Source organism: Salmo salar, chromosome 03 (assembly GCF_965601325.2).
Source record: "Salmo salar chromosome 03, fSalSal1, whole genome shotgun sequence".
NCBI lineage: Eukaryota > Metazoa > Chordata > Actinopteri > Salmoniformes > Salmonidae > Salmo > Salmo salar.
Genome location: NC_138293.1, coordinates 68,107,996 through 68,125,011, shown reverse-complemented (window position 1 = coordinate 68,125,011; position 17,016 = coordinate 68,107,996). Strand labels below are relative to the sequence as shown.

Sequence of the window (17,016 nt, the reverse complement as noted above, 5' to 3'; positions counted from 1 at the left end):
AGTGACAGAAACAGAGGGAGAGAGGGGAGAGAGAAGGGGAGAGAGAAAGAGAGAGAGAGAGGATGGGGAGGATTAAGAGGTACCGTATAGTGGACATAGGGGACAGCGGGTGGAGGGAGCGAGATGAATAGAGAGGGATGGATAAAGAAATGATGATGACATGTAATATATATTGACGTTCATCTTTTATTTAGAGGGATGACAGGGGGAGATCCAGCATGCAACAGGAACAGCTCTCCACTCTCTGTTTAGGAGGGTTTTTTGATGGGAGCAGATAGGTACAATGTGTGCTGCAAAGGTAAAACCAGACTAAAAGAAATATGAGTGCCACAGGGGTGCTATCAGACCCGGTGAACGGAAATAATAAAATGATTAAAGACAGAACTCTCATCTAGCCTGTACCCTCTCTGACCTCTAGCACCCCCCCCCCCCCCCCCCCCGAGACATTTCCTATCATCCCCTCTTTCTGCCGCTCCATCCATCTCATCTTTCTTTCCCTCTCTCCACTCCTCCCTCACTCCTTCTCCCCCTCCATCTCAATAGATAATTGTAGGCAGCCGTATACATGAGTGCAATATTTCACAGAACAGCAACATTGCCTGACATCTTTATCAACAGCATACTTTCTTACTGCAGGCAATTCCATACTAGACCTGCAGTTAGGGAGGAAGTCAGAGAAGAAAACAAATATTGATGAGGGGCGATGAGATGGAGGAGATGTGAAACTTGGAGAAAGAGGGTATATGACTGCATGTTGTGTGTGTGTGTGTGTGTGTGCCAGAGTGCCTTAGTGTGTGCATGTCTGTATGCGCTCTGCCAAAATTCCTAAGTGAATTTGGGAAAGAGGGTTGGTAAGGGTTAGACAGAAGGGGATGCTGTGCAGGGAATAGTGATGGGTAGGCGAAACAACAGTGGCTCAAAGAGAGAAAGAAATAGATGGAGAGATGCAGATATACAGAGAGAGAGAGAAGAAGACGGGGGCAGTGAAATTAAACAAAATAAGAGAAAATATGAATATTCAAAAGGAGTATAATGTCAACAGCTTTGAAACATAATAAAATATTTAGCAGCATCCCTTCGCTATTTTGCAGTGTATTCTGATGAGGATGCATATTCGCCTAGAACGCACAAAGAAGGCCCAACAGCACTTCTTCTACCAAATCTAGTTCATGTACAACATTAAATCAGGGATTATTCCAAATTCATACAATTTTGCATCTCTCTCTCTTTTCTTTGTCTCTCTCTTTTCATCCTAATCTCTCAGGCCTTGCTCTCTGCCTTTCCTGCAGAATATCCTTTTCCTAGCCTTCAATTATCTCCCTTTCTCTCATCCCCCACGCCACCTTGTCTCTCACTCTTTCACCTGTTATCTATCTTCCCCTTCCTTTACTACCTGGCTTGCTCCCTCTCACTCTCCATCTATTCCTACTCCTTTCCTTAATCGCCATCCATCCATCCCTCCTGCAGTCTAATAATTCCTTCCCTTTCAAAGCCACCCGCCCCTCTCCCCTGCTCTTCAGTCCCTGTTACGTTATGCTCTCTCTCTCTCTTTCTCTCTCTCTTTCTCGTTCTCTCTCTCGTTCTCTCTCTCGTTCTCTCTCTCTCTCGTTCTCGTTCTCACTCTCTCACTCACTCCCCTCCCTCTCCTCTCTCACTCCCTCACTCACTCACTCACTCCCTCACTAAATCAAATCCTGCAGCACATGTTAGAGACATGCTCACACAAAGACCAGGGGGGTGCATCGGCATTAGCACAATCACCCTCACACATGGACACATGCAGTCAGCACCACTGCACTCATCTGTTGAACCGAGGGGGGTTTAAAAAGAGAGGGGGGGGGGGGAATGATAAGGATAGAGGATGGAGGTAAGGTAAACAGAAAAGGTTAGACAGGAGGTAAAATAAATGAGGGGATAAAAAAGAAAAGAGAACGAGAGAAAGGAAGAGAGACGGGGAAAGATGTAAAGAGATTTGGAAGGAGAGAGTACAAAAAACATGGGACACAGCCTAGGGAGGAGGGTGTCAGTGACAGAGAGAGAGGGGGGGGGAGTCACCAAGAGAGGTGCGCTCATTCGCTCATGAGAGCGAGTGAGAGATAGCGAGAGAGAGAGCGGGGGAGAGAGCGTGTGAGCATTTAGTCCTGCCAGAGCACAGTAGTGCAACATCAACGGAGACGGGATAAAGAAGCTCTGAGCGAGGGACAAGGAAAACAGAGGAATACACTTCTGAAGAAAAACAAAGAGGGGATGGAATGAAAAAAAGCATCCTACTGCTGTTGGTTATCCTGTTTTATCCAATTTCTGTTGGAGAATTCCATAAGCAAAGAAACAGAGAAAACACATACATGTGATATATATCTAAAATTCCTATACATATATATCAAATTATGCCTGTTTTCACAGAAGCTGCTTTTGGGGAAGGACTGTGTTGAGGTCCCTTGCATAACAATTGGAACACTGCTTTAATGTGCAGCATTTGATAAAACTGTTGCATATTAATGCTTTTGCATATGAGCGTGATAAAAGACCACAAACAACACAAACAGCTTTGCTGCAGTCCCATTTTTGAAGGCTTCTTGAAAACAGGATTTTGCGTTACCTTTTGTTGTCGCCTCTCCAGTTATTTTGCCCTTGGAACAGGCTGGGGAGTTGAGGCTTGGGTGTGTTGAATGCATGGACCGCATTCCACAGGCTCAGTAATACCTTCTTGTATTCACAGCAGTAACGCGGCAGACAGCCTGCTCTTTAGTTGTGTCTGAAAGAGGGAGAGGTAAGTGAGGAAAAAACTGAAGAAAGCAGAGAGCAAGAAACAACAAAAAGCAGCAGAGAGGGATTATGGAGTCTTGGTAAATAAACGAAGACAGGGAAAACAAGGAAGGGACCAAAACAAATTAAGCAACTAACGATTGACTACAGTAAAGAAGTGGGACACTACGCAGAAATGTAATTACACCGCATGTTCGCTCAAAAGTGAGCTTGTCATAAATTTAGACTAGGGAGGACTGGACTAGACTCCACAGGCTGGGGGGATTTTTCAGCACGCTGCCCTTGTCATTCCCCTATCCCCTGCTTGGTAGCGCTTGTGGGGTTCTAGTTGTCTGGCAGCAGAGCTGTATTGGTGACCCTATCTTTTTAGAATCCCTCTCAGGTGTGGTGTGGAGCCGATCCGACAGCACCAAGAGAAACCCACAACAACAGAGTGACTGGACCCCCATCCCTCTAAACCCATTAAGCCAAACTGACACTGACGGAGCGCTGTCGCCTATGGATTTGAATGTGTGTGTGTGTCTGTGAGAGTGTGTGTGTGTGTGTGTGCGTGAGTGTGTGTGAGAAAGGCTGCCTGCCTCAGGTTCTGAGGACCTCTTTAAATCTGGACTAAATCATCATTTCAGATCTCATAGGACAATATTGAAGAACTGCAGGCTGTGCTTTCGCTAGAGGAAGAGGAAACAAAAACCAACATACATTTTTTGGAATTGCACATCTTTAAAGGAAAGGAATGAGAGCATTATGTTCCACTTAGCAAAGGGATTAAAAATGTCTACAAGAAAAATAACAAAGAATCAAATGAACATTCAGTTGGAGACCAGGCAGTTGCTCGAGGCAAGATAATCTGAGAGGGGAATATCAACAACTCCCATATATATAGATTATGACAAGTGGATTATCTAGAAGTTCCAGTGCTTGCCGTTTCCCCCACTTCAGTATTGATTAACGCTTGGCAGGGCAATTATCAAAATCTGTGTGTCCCTCTCCTAAATGAAGACGTTTACAGAAAGGAGCTTGGATCCTTGAGGACTCTGCTTTTCCGCTGGCGGTGTTGGGATTCCAAATCTCTCTGATTTACGGGTAACACTTTCTTTATTGGGGGGAGATTTTTTTTAAATGCCACGGGCCAGTTCATTTCTGGGTGACACCTCCTAAACTGGAGGTGCTCCAGATTTCAGATCACATCTGCTATTGACATTTGGCAGAAAAGGGCGGTATTTTCGCAACGCTGCCAGAACTGTGTGTCTGAGTCTGGGACTGAATCACTGGGGACTCATTCGTGAGGAGCAGGTTGAGAATCGGGGTTAGTTTGTTTCACTTACTTGCTCATCCCCCTTCTTGATGGCAATTTATTACTTTACACTGAGCCCCCTGTTACTGAGTGCGGTAATAACTCTCAGCAAGGTAATTGAAAGCTCTTATTCTTTCAGGCAGTTGCTATGAATATAAACTAATCCATAAGCGCTCAACTCCTTTCCAAGTCTCTAGTGTGTGAAATACCTAAAAGGCTATTTGTCCATGTCAGTTTTTTTGGGGCCAGTAAGAAGCCTGCATTTCTGAAGTTGGTGTTTATTGGCCTGCACCAGCTTTGAGACACTTCAGCAACTGAAAAGAAGCAGCATCCACAGGTATCAAACATGGCTGCCCATTCTGTGCTCATCTGCCTCGCCTTCAGCTTTCTGCTGGGCTTCACTTCACTGGGCCAGAACTCTAGAGAGGCTGGGGCCGATGCCCAGGCCACCAACCAGACGGCAGCCACCTCTGATTCTCCGGAGGCTACGCTGGCCACTCCGGTGGCGGAGGACCAGACCATCCCAATGATAGGCAGCCGCTGCCGGGGCTACTATGACGTCATGGGCCAATGGGACCCACCGTTCAACTGCAACGCGGGCGTCTACCTGTTCTGCTGCGGCTCCTGCTTTTACCGCTTCTGCTGCCAGTTCAAGGTGCACAGCCTGGAGCAGGAGTCCTGCTCCAACTACGACACGCCCGTCTGGGCCAACACCGGCAAGCCGGCGGCCCCCGTCACTGAGGTGCAGGAGGAGCCCGACCGAGACCGCACCCACATGATCGTCTACATCATCTGTGGCGTGGTGGCCATCATGGTGCTGGTGGGCATCTTCACCAAGCTGGGCCTGGAGAAGAGCAGAGGTGGCCAGACAGACATGACCAACTCTAGGTAAGAGAGTAGCAGGGGTCATGGGCCAGTGGGACGGGGTGGCTGGGGGGGCAGGGTGGATGTGCTCTTACAAGTGATAATAGGTGTGACCATGGAGTGTTTGCGTAAAGCTATTTGTGGAGAGCCCAGACTATGGCTTCTAGTACACTGTGAGGGAATCGGAGCTGTTTTTTTTGGTGGACTATTGACATGCGCTGGCTGGCGTAGTGCCAAGGGCTAATTCTAGTTCAGCGAAAGTGAAGGGAGGGCTGGGTGTGACTGGCCGTACTATTGGTTGTTAAGATTGAGACCACGGGGATGGCGTTAATACAAGTCATTACCGGATCTCTCAATTGGGGGGAGGGGGACTTCAACCACACCAGTATTATTATTGAGAGAAAAGAGGGCCCAGTCACACCCTCGCAGGTTCTGTTTTCTCAGAGGAGACAAGCTGCAGGGCTGAGTGGGTGAGAGAGAGAGACATGAGCCTCCAATACCCGAGTCATCTGCTGTATTGATGAGCCCAATGACAAAGGCGGGGGGGAATGGAAGGGCAATCGCGAGGCTGGGCAGGAGCGCGAGGCTGGGCAGCCATAATTTCCCCTGATTTACCGTAGTGCGCAGGGTTGTTTTTACGAGCCTCGATGAAGGCGTCCTGCCATCCTACAACGGGCGGGGAGTGGGGGGAGGGGGACAGAGAGAGGGGCAGAGGGTGGTATCTTATTGATCAGCAGGGAGAAACCCAATCAGGTCAGTCAGCCAGTTGTCCCAGTCACTGGGCCCATTGATTCACTGAGACCCCAATTTCAAGGTTGTGGGTGGCTAAAACACGCACACAAACATTGTAGATGCCTGGGGATAGTTTTAATTACGTTACTTGAACAAAAACATACTTTAATAAACTATGACTTTCCAAAGTGTTTTAGCTTTTCCTGAATGTATCTCTTGAGTCTAAGTTGAAGAGAATAGATTGATATGATTTGATATCAGAAAAGGTATGATCACTAGTATGAGAAAAGTAATCAAATGTTTTCATGAACATGAAACAGGGCCTTTAGATCTGTGATATATTAGAGGGAAGGAGACAGTTGTCTGTGGGAAAATTACAATCAAGGCCAATCTCTTTAGTTGTGCCTTGTGGCTCATCACAGGGGTACAGTATCTGGAATTTGCTTCTCACAGTGTGTGTGTGTGTGTGTGTGTGTGTGTGTGTGTGTGTGTGTGTGTGTGTGTGTGTGTGTGTGTGTGTGTGTGTGTGTGTGTGTGTGTGTGTGTGTGTGTGCATCCTGCGGTAAAGCTTTCTTACAGTGTAACAGAATATGTCTGGTGTTTTGTTGTGCATTCAAGGAGTAGTTGATTTTATTCCTTCAAAATACCTTTCAACAGCTGAATGTTATTGAATGCTGTATACTATAGCACAGTATGGATGGAAGTTAGAGTAAGATGAGCACACATTTTAATAACAGCTTTCTGTTATCAGATATTCTATTGTTAAATGTGTAGTAAACTACCTGTGAAATTGATAATTCAAATGTTCTAAATTGGACATGTTTCTAAGATAAAAAATGTAAGTGTGATGTATACAGTATGTACAGTACCAGTCAGAAGTTTGGACACACTTACGCATTCAAGGAATTTTCTTTATTTGTATTATTTTCTACATTGTAGAATAACAGTGAAGACATCACAACTATGAAATAACACATATGGAATCATGTAGTAACAAAAAAGTGTTATATAAAATATACACTGCTCAAAAAAATAAAGGGAACACTTAAACAACACAATGTAACTCCAAGTCAATCACACTTCTGTGAAATCAAACTGTCCACTTTGGAAGCAACACTGATTGACAATACATTTCAAATGCTGTTGTGCAAATGGAATAGACAACAGGTGGAAATTATAGGCAATTAGCAAGACACCCCCAATAAAGGAGTGGTTCTGCAGGTGGGGACCACAGACCACTTCTCAGTTCCTATGCTTCCTGGTTGATGTTTTGGTCACTTTTGAATGCTGGCGGTGCTTTCACTCTAGTGGTAGCATGAGACGGAGTCTACAACCCACACAAGTGGCTCAGGTAGTGCAGCTCATCCAGGATGGCACATCAATGCGAGCTGTGGCAAGAATGTTTGCTGTGTCTGTCAGCGTAGTGTCCAGAGCATTGAGGCGCTACCAGGAGACAGGCCAGTACATCAGGAGACGTGGAGGAAGCCGTAGGAGGGCAACAACCCAGCAGCAGGACCGCTACCTCCGCCTTTGTGCAAGGAGGAGCAGGAGAAGCACTGCCAGAGCCCTGCAAAATGACCTCCAGCAGGCCACAAATGTGCATGTGTCTGCTCAAACAGTCAGAAACAGACTCCATGAGGGTGGTATGAGGGCCCGACGTCCACAGGTGGGGGTTGAGCTGACAGCCCAACACCGTGCAGGACGTTTGGCATTTGCCAGAGAACACCAAGATTGGCAAATTCGCCACTGGCGCCTGTGCTCTTCACAGATGAAAGCAGGTTCACACTGAGCACGTGACAGACGTGACAGAGTCTGGAGACGCCGTGGAGAACGTTCTGCTGCCTGCAACATCCTCCAGCATGACCGGTTTGGCGGTGGGTCAGTCATGGTGTGGGGTGGCATTTCTTTGGGGGGCCGCACAGCCCTCCATGTGCTCGCCAGAGGTAGCCTGACTGCCATTAGGTACCGAGATGAGATCCTCAGACCCCTTGTGAGACCATATGCTGGTGCGGTTGGCCCTGGGTTCCTCCTAATGCAAGACAATGCTGGCTGGAGTGTGTCAGCAGTTCCTGCAAGAGGAAGGCATTGATGCTATGGACTGGCCCGCCCGTTCCCCAGACCTGAATCCAATTGAGCACATCTGGGACATCATGTCTCGCTTCATCCACCAACGCCACGTTGCACCACAGACTGTCCAGGAGTTGGCGGATGCTTTAGTCCAGGTCTGGGAGGAGATCCCTCAGGAGACCATCCGCCACCTCATCAGGAGCATGCCCAGGCGTTGTAGGGAGGTCATACAGGCACGTGGAGGCCACACACACTACTGAGCCTCATTTTGACTTGTTTTAAGGACATTACATCAAAGTTGGATCAGCCTGTAGTGTGGTTTTCCACTTTAATTTTGAGTGTGACTCCAAATCCAGACCTCCATGGGTTGATAAATTGGATTTCCATTGATTATTTTTGTGTGATTTTGTTGTAAGCACATTCAACTATGTAAAGGAAAAAGTATTTAATAAGATAATTTCTTTCATTCAGATCTAGGATGTGTTGTTTAAGTGTTCCCTTTATTTTTTGGAGCAGTATATTTTGATTTGTATTTGAGATTCTTCAAAGTAGCCACCCTTTGCCTCGATGACAGCTTTGCTCTTGGCATTCTTTCAACCAGCTTCACCTGGAATGCTTTTCCAACAGTCTTTTCCTCCACTCTGTGGTTCAACTCATCCCAAATCATCTCAACTGGGTTGAGGTCAGGTGATTGTGGAGGCCAGGTCATCTGATGCAGCACTCCATCACTCTCCTTCTTGGTCAAATAGCCCTTACACAGCCTGGAGGTGTGTTGGATCATTGCCCTGTTGAAAAACAAATGATAGTCCCACTAAGCACAAACCAGATGGGATGGCATATCGCTGCAGAATGCTGTGGTAGCCATGCTGGTTAAGTGTGCCTTGAATTCTAAATAAATCACTGACAGTGTCACCAGCAAAGAACCATCACAACACCTCCTCAGTCCTTCACGGTGGGAACCACAAATGCGGAGATCATCCATTCACCTACTCTGCGTCTCACAAAGACACGGTGGTTGGAACCAAACATCTCCAATTTGGACTCATCAGACCAAGGACTGATTTCCACCAGTCTAATGTCCATTGCTCGTGTTATTATTGGTGTCCTTTAGTACTGGTTTCTTTGCAGCAATTCAACCATGAAGCCTGATTCAAGCAGTCTCCTCTGAACAGTTGATGTTGAGATGTGTCTGTTACTTGAACTCTGTGAAGCATTTATTTGGGCTGCAATTTCTGAGGCTAGTAACTCTAATGAACGTATCCTCTGCAGCAGAGGTAACTATGAGTCTTCCTTTCCTGTGGTGGTTCTCATGAGAGCCAATTTCATCATAGCGCTTGATGGTTTTTGCAACTGCACTTGAAGAAACTTAGCAAACTTCTTGACATTTTCCGCATTGACTGACCTTCATGTCTTAAAGTAATGATGGACTGTTGTTTCTCTTTGCTTTTTTGAGCTGTTCTTGCCATAATATGGACTTGGTCTTTTACCAAATAGGGTCTATCTTCTGTATACCAAGCCTACCTTGTCACAACACAACTGATTGGCTCAAATGCATTACGAAGATAAGAAATTCCATAAATGAACTTTTAACAAGGCACACCTTTTAATTGAAATACATTCCAGGTGACTACCTCATTAAGCTGGTTGAGAGAATGCCAAGAGAGTGCAAAGCTGTCATCAAGGCAAAGGGTGGCTACTTTGAAGAATCTCAAATATGAAATACATTTTTATTTGTTTAATACTTTTTTGGTTACTATATGATTCCATATGTGTTATTTCATAGTTTTGATGTCTTCACTATTATTCTACTATGCAGAAAATAGTAAAAATAAAGAAAAACCCTTGAATGAGTAGGTGTGTCCAAACTTTTGACTGATACTGTACTTGTGTGAGATAGCTCTCAGCTTGTGAGAGTTTACTATCACTGTGCCACTGCTTGCTTTGATTACAATACACAGTTCCCATCATACCCTCAGCAATAATCACCATTTTTATTCAAACCCTCTGCCTTTCAACCGCAGCCTAGGCCTCTGTGCAACCTTGTTCCCCTGTACCACGGTTCCCCTGTACCACGGTTCCCAAGCGGGTACATGTGTTTGTTTGCCCCACCATAGCTAGCCTCATAGTCTCCAGCACACATTGAGTGAAATGCAGCACAGAGCTATAAAACATGCATCATGTTCTTTAATGCGCTGATTCCGGCTCGGGTAGAGAATTATTAATGTGCCAAGCCAACTTCAACTCAGCTAATCTCGTGCATGGCTTAGTCTGATGTGGATAAGCGGGGAGAGAGTGCTTTGCGTTTCCCTCCAGATTCAGATATCGAACTGGAGGGGATTTATGGCCCACGCCGTTAGCTCCTGACGTTTCTAACAGGTTGCTCATGTATGTGCAGCACAGCAGGCTTAGTCCCTCACCGAGGACAAAACATTTCATAGTTTGAAGGGTGAAATATTTCAGCTCTGTCTCAAGCTTTAAAAAATGTAATTTCATGTTCTGTGTGCTTACAAGATGCTTTTACTTATCAGTGAGTGGCTCACCTGTTTAAATCCTTCAGATAGGCTATTCCATTAATGCAGCTGGATGTTCATTTTGAGCAATTCAGCTGAAGTGTTATCCTCAAGGGCACGGCAGCAGCCTGACCCACCAGGAATCTAAACAGCCAATACTTAGAATACTATTCTAACAATTCCCACCACTGCTCTTGATCATTCATAGCCAATGGTTGCCTGGCTACCCATCCACATCGCTCCGCCCAACTGATGTTTCTTCTCCACGATGAGTCTGGACTTGCCTCCCTCCCCGGCAATTTCTAGAATGCAAAAAAATTCTGACCGCTTTGATTGGTCCCAGACAACGATGGGTTGGGCCAGAGCCGGCCTACACGATGACATTATCAAATTTGATACTCTGATTGGTTAGACCCGGTAGAGACGATCCAATCGCTGATGAATTTGTTTTGTACAAGGCCCTTCATTTTGAAGTCACACAAATGACTTTAGGATGGAGATTTTAAACTGAATGTATGTAGTAATCGATAGAGCAGTGGAATTAAATTCATGGTGAGTCATCAGGCAAAACCAATGCCAGCATTGAAAACAGAAAAAAATGTATGTGTGGTTGCCTTCACAAATTAAAAGGGCAACAATTGATGTGAAGTATATTCCTCCAGTATAACAGGGGATTTAACATTATGAATATCATCACCTCTTTCTCCACAGAGGTCCCTGATGCATATGTAAAACAACATTCTATGCCCTATTATTTTCCACTACGCACTTAACACAAAAACCAAAATAAACACCGATGCTTTCTTGAACAACAAAATAACCTCCCTCCCGCAATGCAGAGTCAGACCAAATTATTTATCTTATGAGCCCCCACAGTCGGTGTAGCTGCACGAAGAAAGAATCAAACTTTATCCAATTAATAATGCAAGTGCGCTTGTATGGAGCCATGCGTCGTCTGCAGCTGGCCTTGTTGTCCCTTGGGACTGAGGCCACTGTCCGTCACTTCATGTCAGTCACTGCGCACTGAGTGTACTTTGGTGTTCGATAACGCTCTATTGGAAAATATGAGACCTTAGACAGTGTTTCACTGACAGCCAGGAGCTCATCTGATTTGTGGATCTACTCAGTGAGCAACAGCAAACCAACAGAGACAGTGAGGGGTTGAAATATTGTTTCTTGGGGACATACACTGCCATCCATCTTTTGAGGCTTGAATACAGAAACTCTACAGAGGAATACATGCGAGGGCACAGCCATTATGGCTCTGGTGTGGACACTGTACTCAGAGATGCCAACAGGTGAACGACTTAATGCTTGAGGGCAAAAACTGGTTCCCGTGAGGAGCAGTCATGCACAGCCTTCTATTTACCCTCTGTGGACACCCACCTGCTCACACATGCACACATACACACAAAAACACACGTGTTCATAATAAGTGATTCTGTGTGCACTTCACGCAAACATTGGCAATGTACCACTTACAAAAATACACCATCCGTAGACCTATGAAGAAAGACACGGTTGCTAACATGTATCAGGGCTCAACGCTTGTCCTATACAAAACGTTAAGAACGCCTTCCTAATACTGTGTTGCACCTCACCCCCTTTTGCCCTCAGAACAGACTCAATTCGTCAGGGCATGGACTCTACAAGGTGTCGAAAGCGTGCCCATGATGACTCCAATGGTTCCCACAGTTGTGTCAAGTTGGCTGGATGTCCTTTGGGTGGTGGACCATTCTTGATACATACAGGAAACTGTTGAGTGTGAAAAACCCAGCAGGATTACAGTTCTTGACAAAAACCGGTATGCCTGGCACCTACTACCATACCTCGTTCTAAGGCACTTAAATCTTTTGTCTTTCCCATTCACCTTCTGAATGGTACACATTTAATTGTATTTAACAAGTGACATCAATAAGGGATCATAGCTTTCACCTAGATTCACCTGGTCAGTCTATTTCATGGAAAGAGCAGGTGTTCTTAATGTTTTGTCCAAATGGACAAAATCAATTAATTACTCCAATTAGAATTGGATAAGAGGCCAACATTGGAATAATATTCAAATATTTTTTTCATGTTCTAGGGAGTTTTTCCTAGCCACCGTGCCTCTACACCTGCATTGCTTGCTGTTTGGGGTTTTAGGCGGGGTTTCTGTATAGCACTGTGACATCAGCTGATGTAAGAAGGGCTTTATAAATACAGTCGTGGCCAAAAGTTTTGAGAATGACACAAATATTAATTTCCACAAAGTCTGCTGCCTCAGTTTGTAGGATGGCAATTTGCATATACTCCAAAATGTTATGAAGAGTGATCAGATGAATTGCAATTAACTGCAAAGTCCCTCTTTGCCATGCAAATGAACTGAATCCCCAAAAAACATTTCCACTGCATTTCAGCCCTGCCACAAAAGGACCAGCTGACATCATGTCAGTAATTCTCTAGTTAACACAGGTGTGAGTGTTGACGAGGACAAGGCTGGAGATCACTCTGTCATGCTGATTGAGTTCGAATAACAGACTGGAAGCTTCAATAGGAGGGTGGTGCTTGGAATCATTGTTCTTCCTCTGTCAACCATGGTTACCTGCAAGGAAACACGTTCCGTCATCATTGTTTTGCACAAAAAGGGCTTCACAGGCAAGGATATTGCTGCCAGTAAGATTGCACCTAAATCAACCATTTATCAGATCATCAACTTCAAGGAGAGCGGTTCAATGGTTGTGAAGAAGGCTCCATGGGCGCCCAAGAAAGTCCAGCAAGCGCCAGTACTGTCTCCTAAAGTTGATTCAGCTGCGGGATCAGTGCAACACCAGTACAGAGCTTACTCAGGAATGGCAGCAGGCAGGTGAGTGCATCTGCACGCACAGTGAGGCGAAGACTTTTGGAGGATGGCCTGGTATCAAGAAGGGCAGCAAAGAAGCCACTTCTCTCCAGGAAAAACATCAGGGACAGACTGATATTCTGCAAAAGGTACAGGGATTGGACTGCTGAGGACTGGGGTAAAGTCATTTTCTCTGATGAATCCCTTTTCCGATTGTTTGGGGCATCTGGAAAAAAAGCTTGTCCGGAGAAGACAAGGTGAGCTCTACCATCAGTCCTGTGTCATGCCAACAGTAAAGCATCCTGAGACCATTCATGTGTGGGGTTGCTTCTCAGCCAGTGGAGTGTGCTTACTCACAATTTTGCCTAAGAACACAGCCATGAATAAAGAATGGTACCAACACATCCTCCGAGAGAAACTTCTCCCAACCAACCAGGAACAGTTTGGTGACGAACAATGCCTTTTCCAGCATGATGGAGCAACTTGCCATAAGGCAAAAGTGATAACTAAGTGGCTCGGAAAACAAAACATTGATATTTGGGTCCATGGCCAGGAAACTCCCCAGACCTTAATCCCATTGAGAACTTGTGGTCAATCCTCAAGAGGCGGGTGGACAAACAAAAACCCACAAATTCTGACAAACTCCAAGCATTGATTATGCAATAATGGTCTGTCATCAGTCAGGATGTGGCCCAGAAGTTAATTGACAGCATACCAGGGTGGATTGGAGAGGTCTTGAAAAAGAAGGGTCAACACTGCAAATATTGAGTCTTTGCATCAACTTCATGTAATTGTCAATAAAAGCCTTTGACACTTATGAAATGCTTGTAATTATACTTCAATATTCCATAGTAGCATCTGACAAAAATATCTAGACACTGAGGCAGCAGACATTGTGAAAATTAATATTTGTGTCATTCTCAAAACTTTTGGCCACGACTGTACATTTGATTGATTGATATACAAATAAAAAAAGCATACATGTCAAAGTGTAGGTGATATCCATAGTTTATTGGCTACAGCCTCAAGTCCAAACCAATACTGCCATGATGGAGACGCCAGAAAATGTAGCCAAACTTTAATGAGACTTTTAATTAGATAAAAATTATAGGCTAAACGGTAGGCATGTTTAACAAATAATGAACTTCTAAAGGCTTGATTCTGTCGACATACTCGAGGCACGGTCCATTCAGATCAATTGGTCACAAGACCAGAAAGTGAAGGACAATGCCTGTGGCGCACCGCACATCACCCACCTTGATTCTGAGCAGAGGCATTTGCATTTTGAAACTATTTAACCATAAATGTAATTGTTTAAAACCTGGAGGTTATGTGTCATTTTATGATGCATGCCTTACCTTGTTTCAAAGTAGCCTAGCCTAGAATTGTTGAGGGAATTATTTTATAAACATTTACTTAATATGCCATTGAAATCAGCATTTTTCTCATATTCCATTGGTTTTCAAATGAAGGTGATGTTATTGTCAAAAGGCATATTCCTAGTCACATTAGTAGGGTGGCTTGGAATGAAACATCCCCCCACCCCCCTATAATTCTCACAAAAAAACACTTTGTCACTAAATGTTTTTTTGAACACTTTCATTGGATGCCACTAGTCTTGCTCAACTAAAAATGTAATCTGTTTCATCTCAACTTTTTAATTCACTCCTACAAAACTATTGAGGTACAACTAATATTTTGTCATTTAGAAAAATATCCCCAGGGCAATCAATACAAGTCAATGGCACGTATACTAGCATTTTCCAAATCATAAGTTACTTACTTGAGTTACACAATCAATTTTGAGATACTTCAGGATGATTTGGACAGGAAGAGCAAAAATAATCAAATAAAAACTCATAATAGTGAGGATATTAATAGTGAGACGTGCAATGTCATTTTGTTCCAATATTTTATTTATTTCATTAAAATAAGATACCTAGACTTAACTTTTAAGAGTCAATTACAAAAAAAATCCAAAATGAAGCTTGTAAAATAGATGTTAATACACTAGTTTTCAGGGGGCGTTTTGCCCCGATAGTGGGGCAAAATGCCCCCTTTCTAAAAGTTTCAGTTTTTATTGAATAACAAACAAAATCTGCCTACTTATTTCCTTTCAAAATGTGTGCCTAAGGATAGCCAGTATACACATATCTACATCTTACCAAACTTTGCTTTTTTTTCAGTCAGAAAATAGACATTTCCCTTAAAGAAATAAATTCACCCAAAACCACTCCTTCTAATTTACAGTGTTAAATAACACTCATACATGAGAGCAATGTTTTTTGGTGAACAAATGTTTAATTTTGGCATTATAATAAGGTCGGTAGCAACATGGAAAATCATTGTGGAAATCTGTTGCAGCTCAAGTTGACTACAAAATCCAAAATGCAATACTCTATTGGATGGTTGGCTACCTAGCTAAGTAGGTAGCTAGCTAGCGAACGTAGCTACACACAATAATACCAAAGACAATATCAGCATGTAAAGTAGCTGGTTAGCTGTAAAGTCACCTAAACAAACTGCACTATCAATTTACGAGTCTACAATCTCACCGTGTTCAACCTGCAGATCGATGTGCTTCACAGAGTGGAGTCTGACATTCGCAACAGCAGATATACTTTTGAGGAGGGAAACGTTGACCATGCTACGTCAATGCATTCTGTGTGATTCTGGGACAAGGAGTGAATGGGAGCCTATTGGGCACTAGCTCAAAAATCCAACATTAGCACGAATTTCGTCAACAAGAGGTAGAACATTACCAATATTTTCTGAGATAATTTATGTGAGATAATTAACTTGCTATATGTAATATCGTATAGCTTTGGAATTGTGATATTATGTACTTTCGAGGAAAATAGGCACGGCGATTAGTTTAGCAACCACATGACGCAGCATGACAACATGAACGCGATTGGTCGACAATCTGCTGGGTGGGGCGCTATACATTGGATTCCTATCTCCTTTCTATGCACCCTAGACTAAAGAGGCAGACAATTAGGAAAAATGACTAATTTCTCGAGGTAGGAATATCGCAAAAATATGATCAATGGCTTATTCGAGAGAAGACTTCCTCCCGAGTTATGATATTGGCCAGCATTGAAATCTGACATGTATGATAGACGTTTTCACGATCTAAAAGTCGTATTCCTATTAACTTCCAGTGTAGTGAGAGCAACCTTATCACAGTGCTATGTCATACCGGACAGATTCCTGCATGCTTGAACGCCAATATACATGAAAACATGAAATGACCCAGGAAATCGATAGAACATCGCTCAGAGATGAACAAAAACAATATAATATTCAAAATGGGTGAACCTTTCCTTTAGGGGGGCATTTTCCCCCAAGCTACCCTAACCCATGCTAGTTGATGCATCTTTAGAGCACCCCTCTTTCTTAATTTTGAATGGATATTTTCATCTCTGTCACATGCGCTTTTGAGAACAGTGTTTTCCTGATTGCATTTTGGAACACTCACACGTAGCCTACAGTCATGTGTGCATTGTTGAGCGTATAAAATGAAGAAATACAACTTTATCAACATTTTAAGCTAAACGGTCTGATCTGTTGCATCAGCCTCATAGTTTTTACATTTTTTCTTAATGTGCAGTGGTTGTATGAATTTTGGATCTGTCATCCCAAAACTGTCCCAGAGTCTGAACCGTAGACATATATTTTTATCGTCCAGGGATGACGGAATGCCCTTAATTTCGAACCCTGGTTGTAATCATAATGTTGCAATATTTTATAGGCTTCCAAGTGTGGCCAACCATCCTCCAGGAGAGCCTTAAAGGGACAGTGTTGTATTTTGAGACAGGCTTCAATATGCAAAGAAGCCAAAAGACAGTGTAGCCTACATTTTGTCTGATTCTCTATGGTAAGGAAGATAGCAACGCATTTTATTTTGTAAAGTGGTTCCTAGCATCATACAATGATGTACAAGTGGTGTTAGACAATTTTTT

General features: G+C 43.8%; 1 protein-coding gene across 2 annotated transcripts in view; it reads left to right on the top strand.

The window, feature by feature from the left end:
* Positions 1-1,957: 1,957 nt before the first annotated feature.
* LOC106601248 (protein shisa-9) overlaps positions 1,958-17,016 on the top strand; it is a 117,270-nt gene continuing 102,211 nt past the window's right edge. For both annotated transcript variants that reach the window (XM_014193306.3, XM_014193305.3), the window contains exon 1: positions 1,958-4,948. In XM_014193306.3, coding sequence (XP_014048781.3) covers positions 4,407-4,948 — 542 coding nt within the window. In that variant the 5' untranslated portion in view covers positions 1,958-4,406. The remainder of the gene's footprint in view (positions 4,949-17,016) is intronic.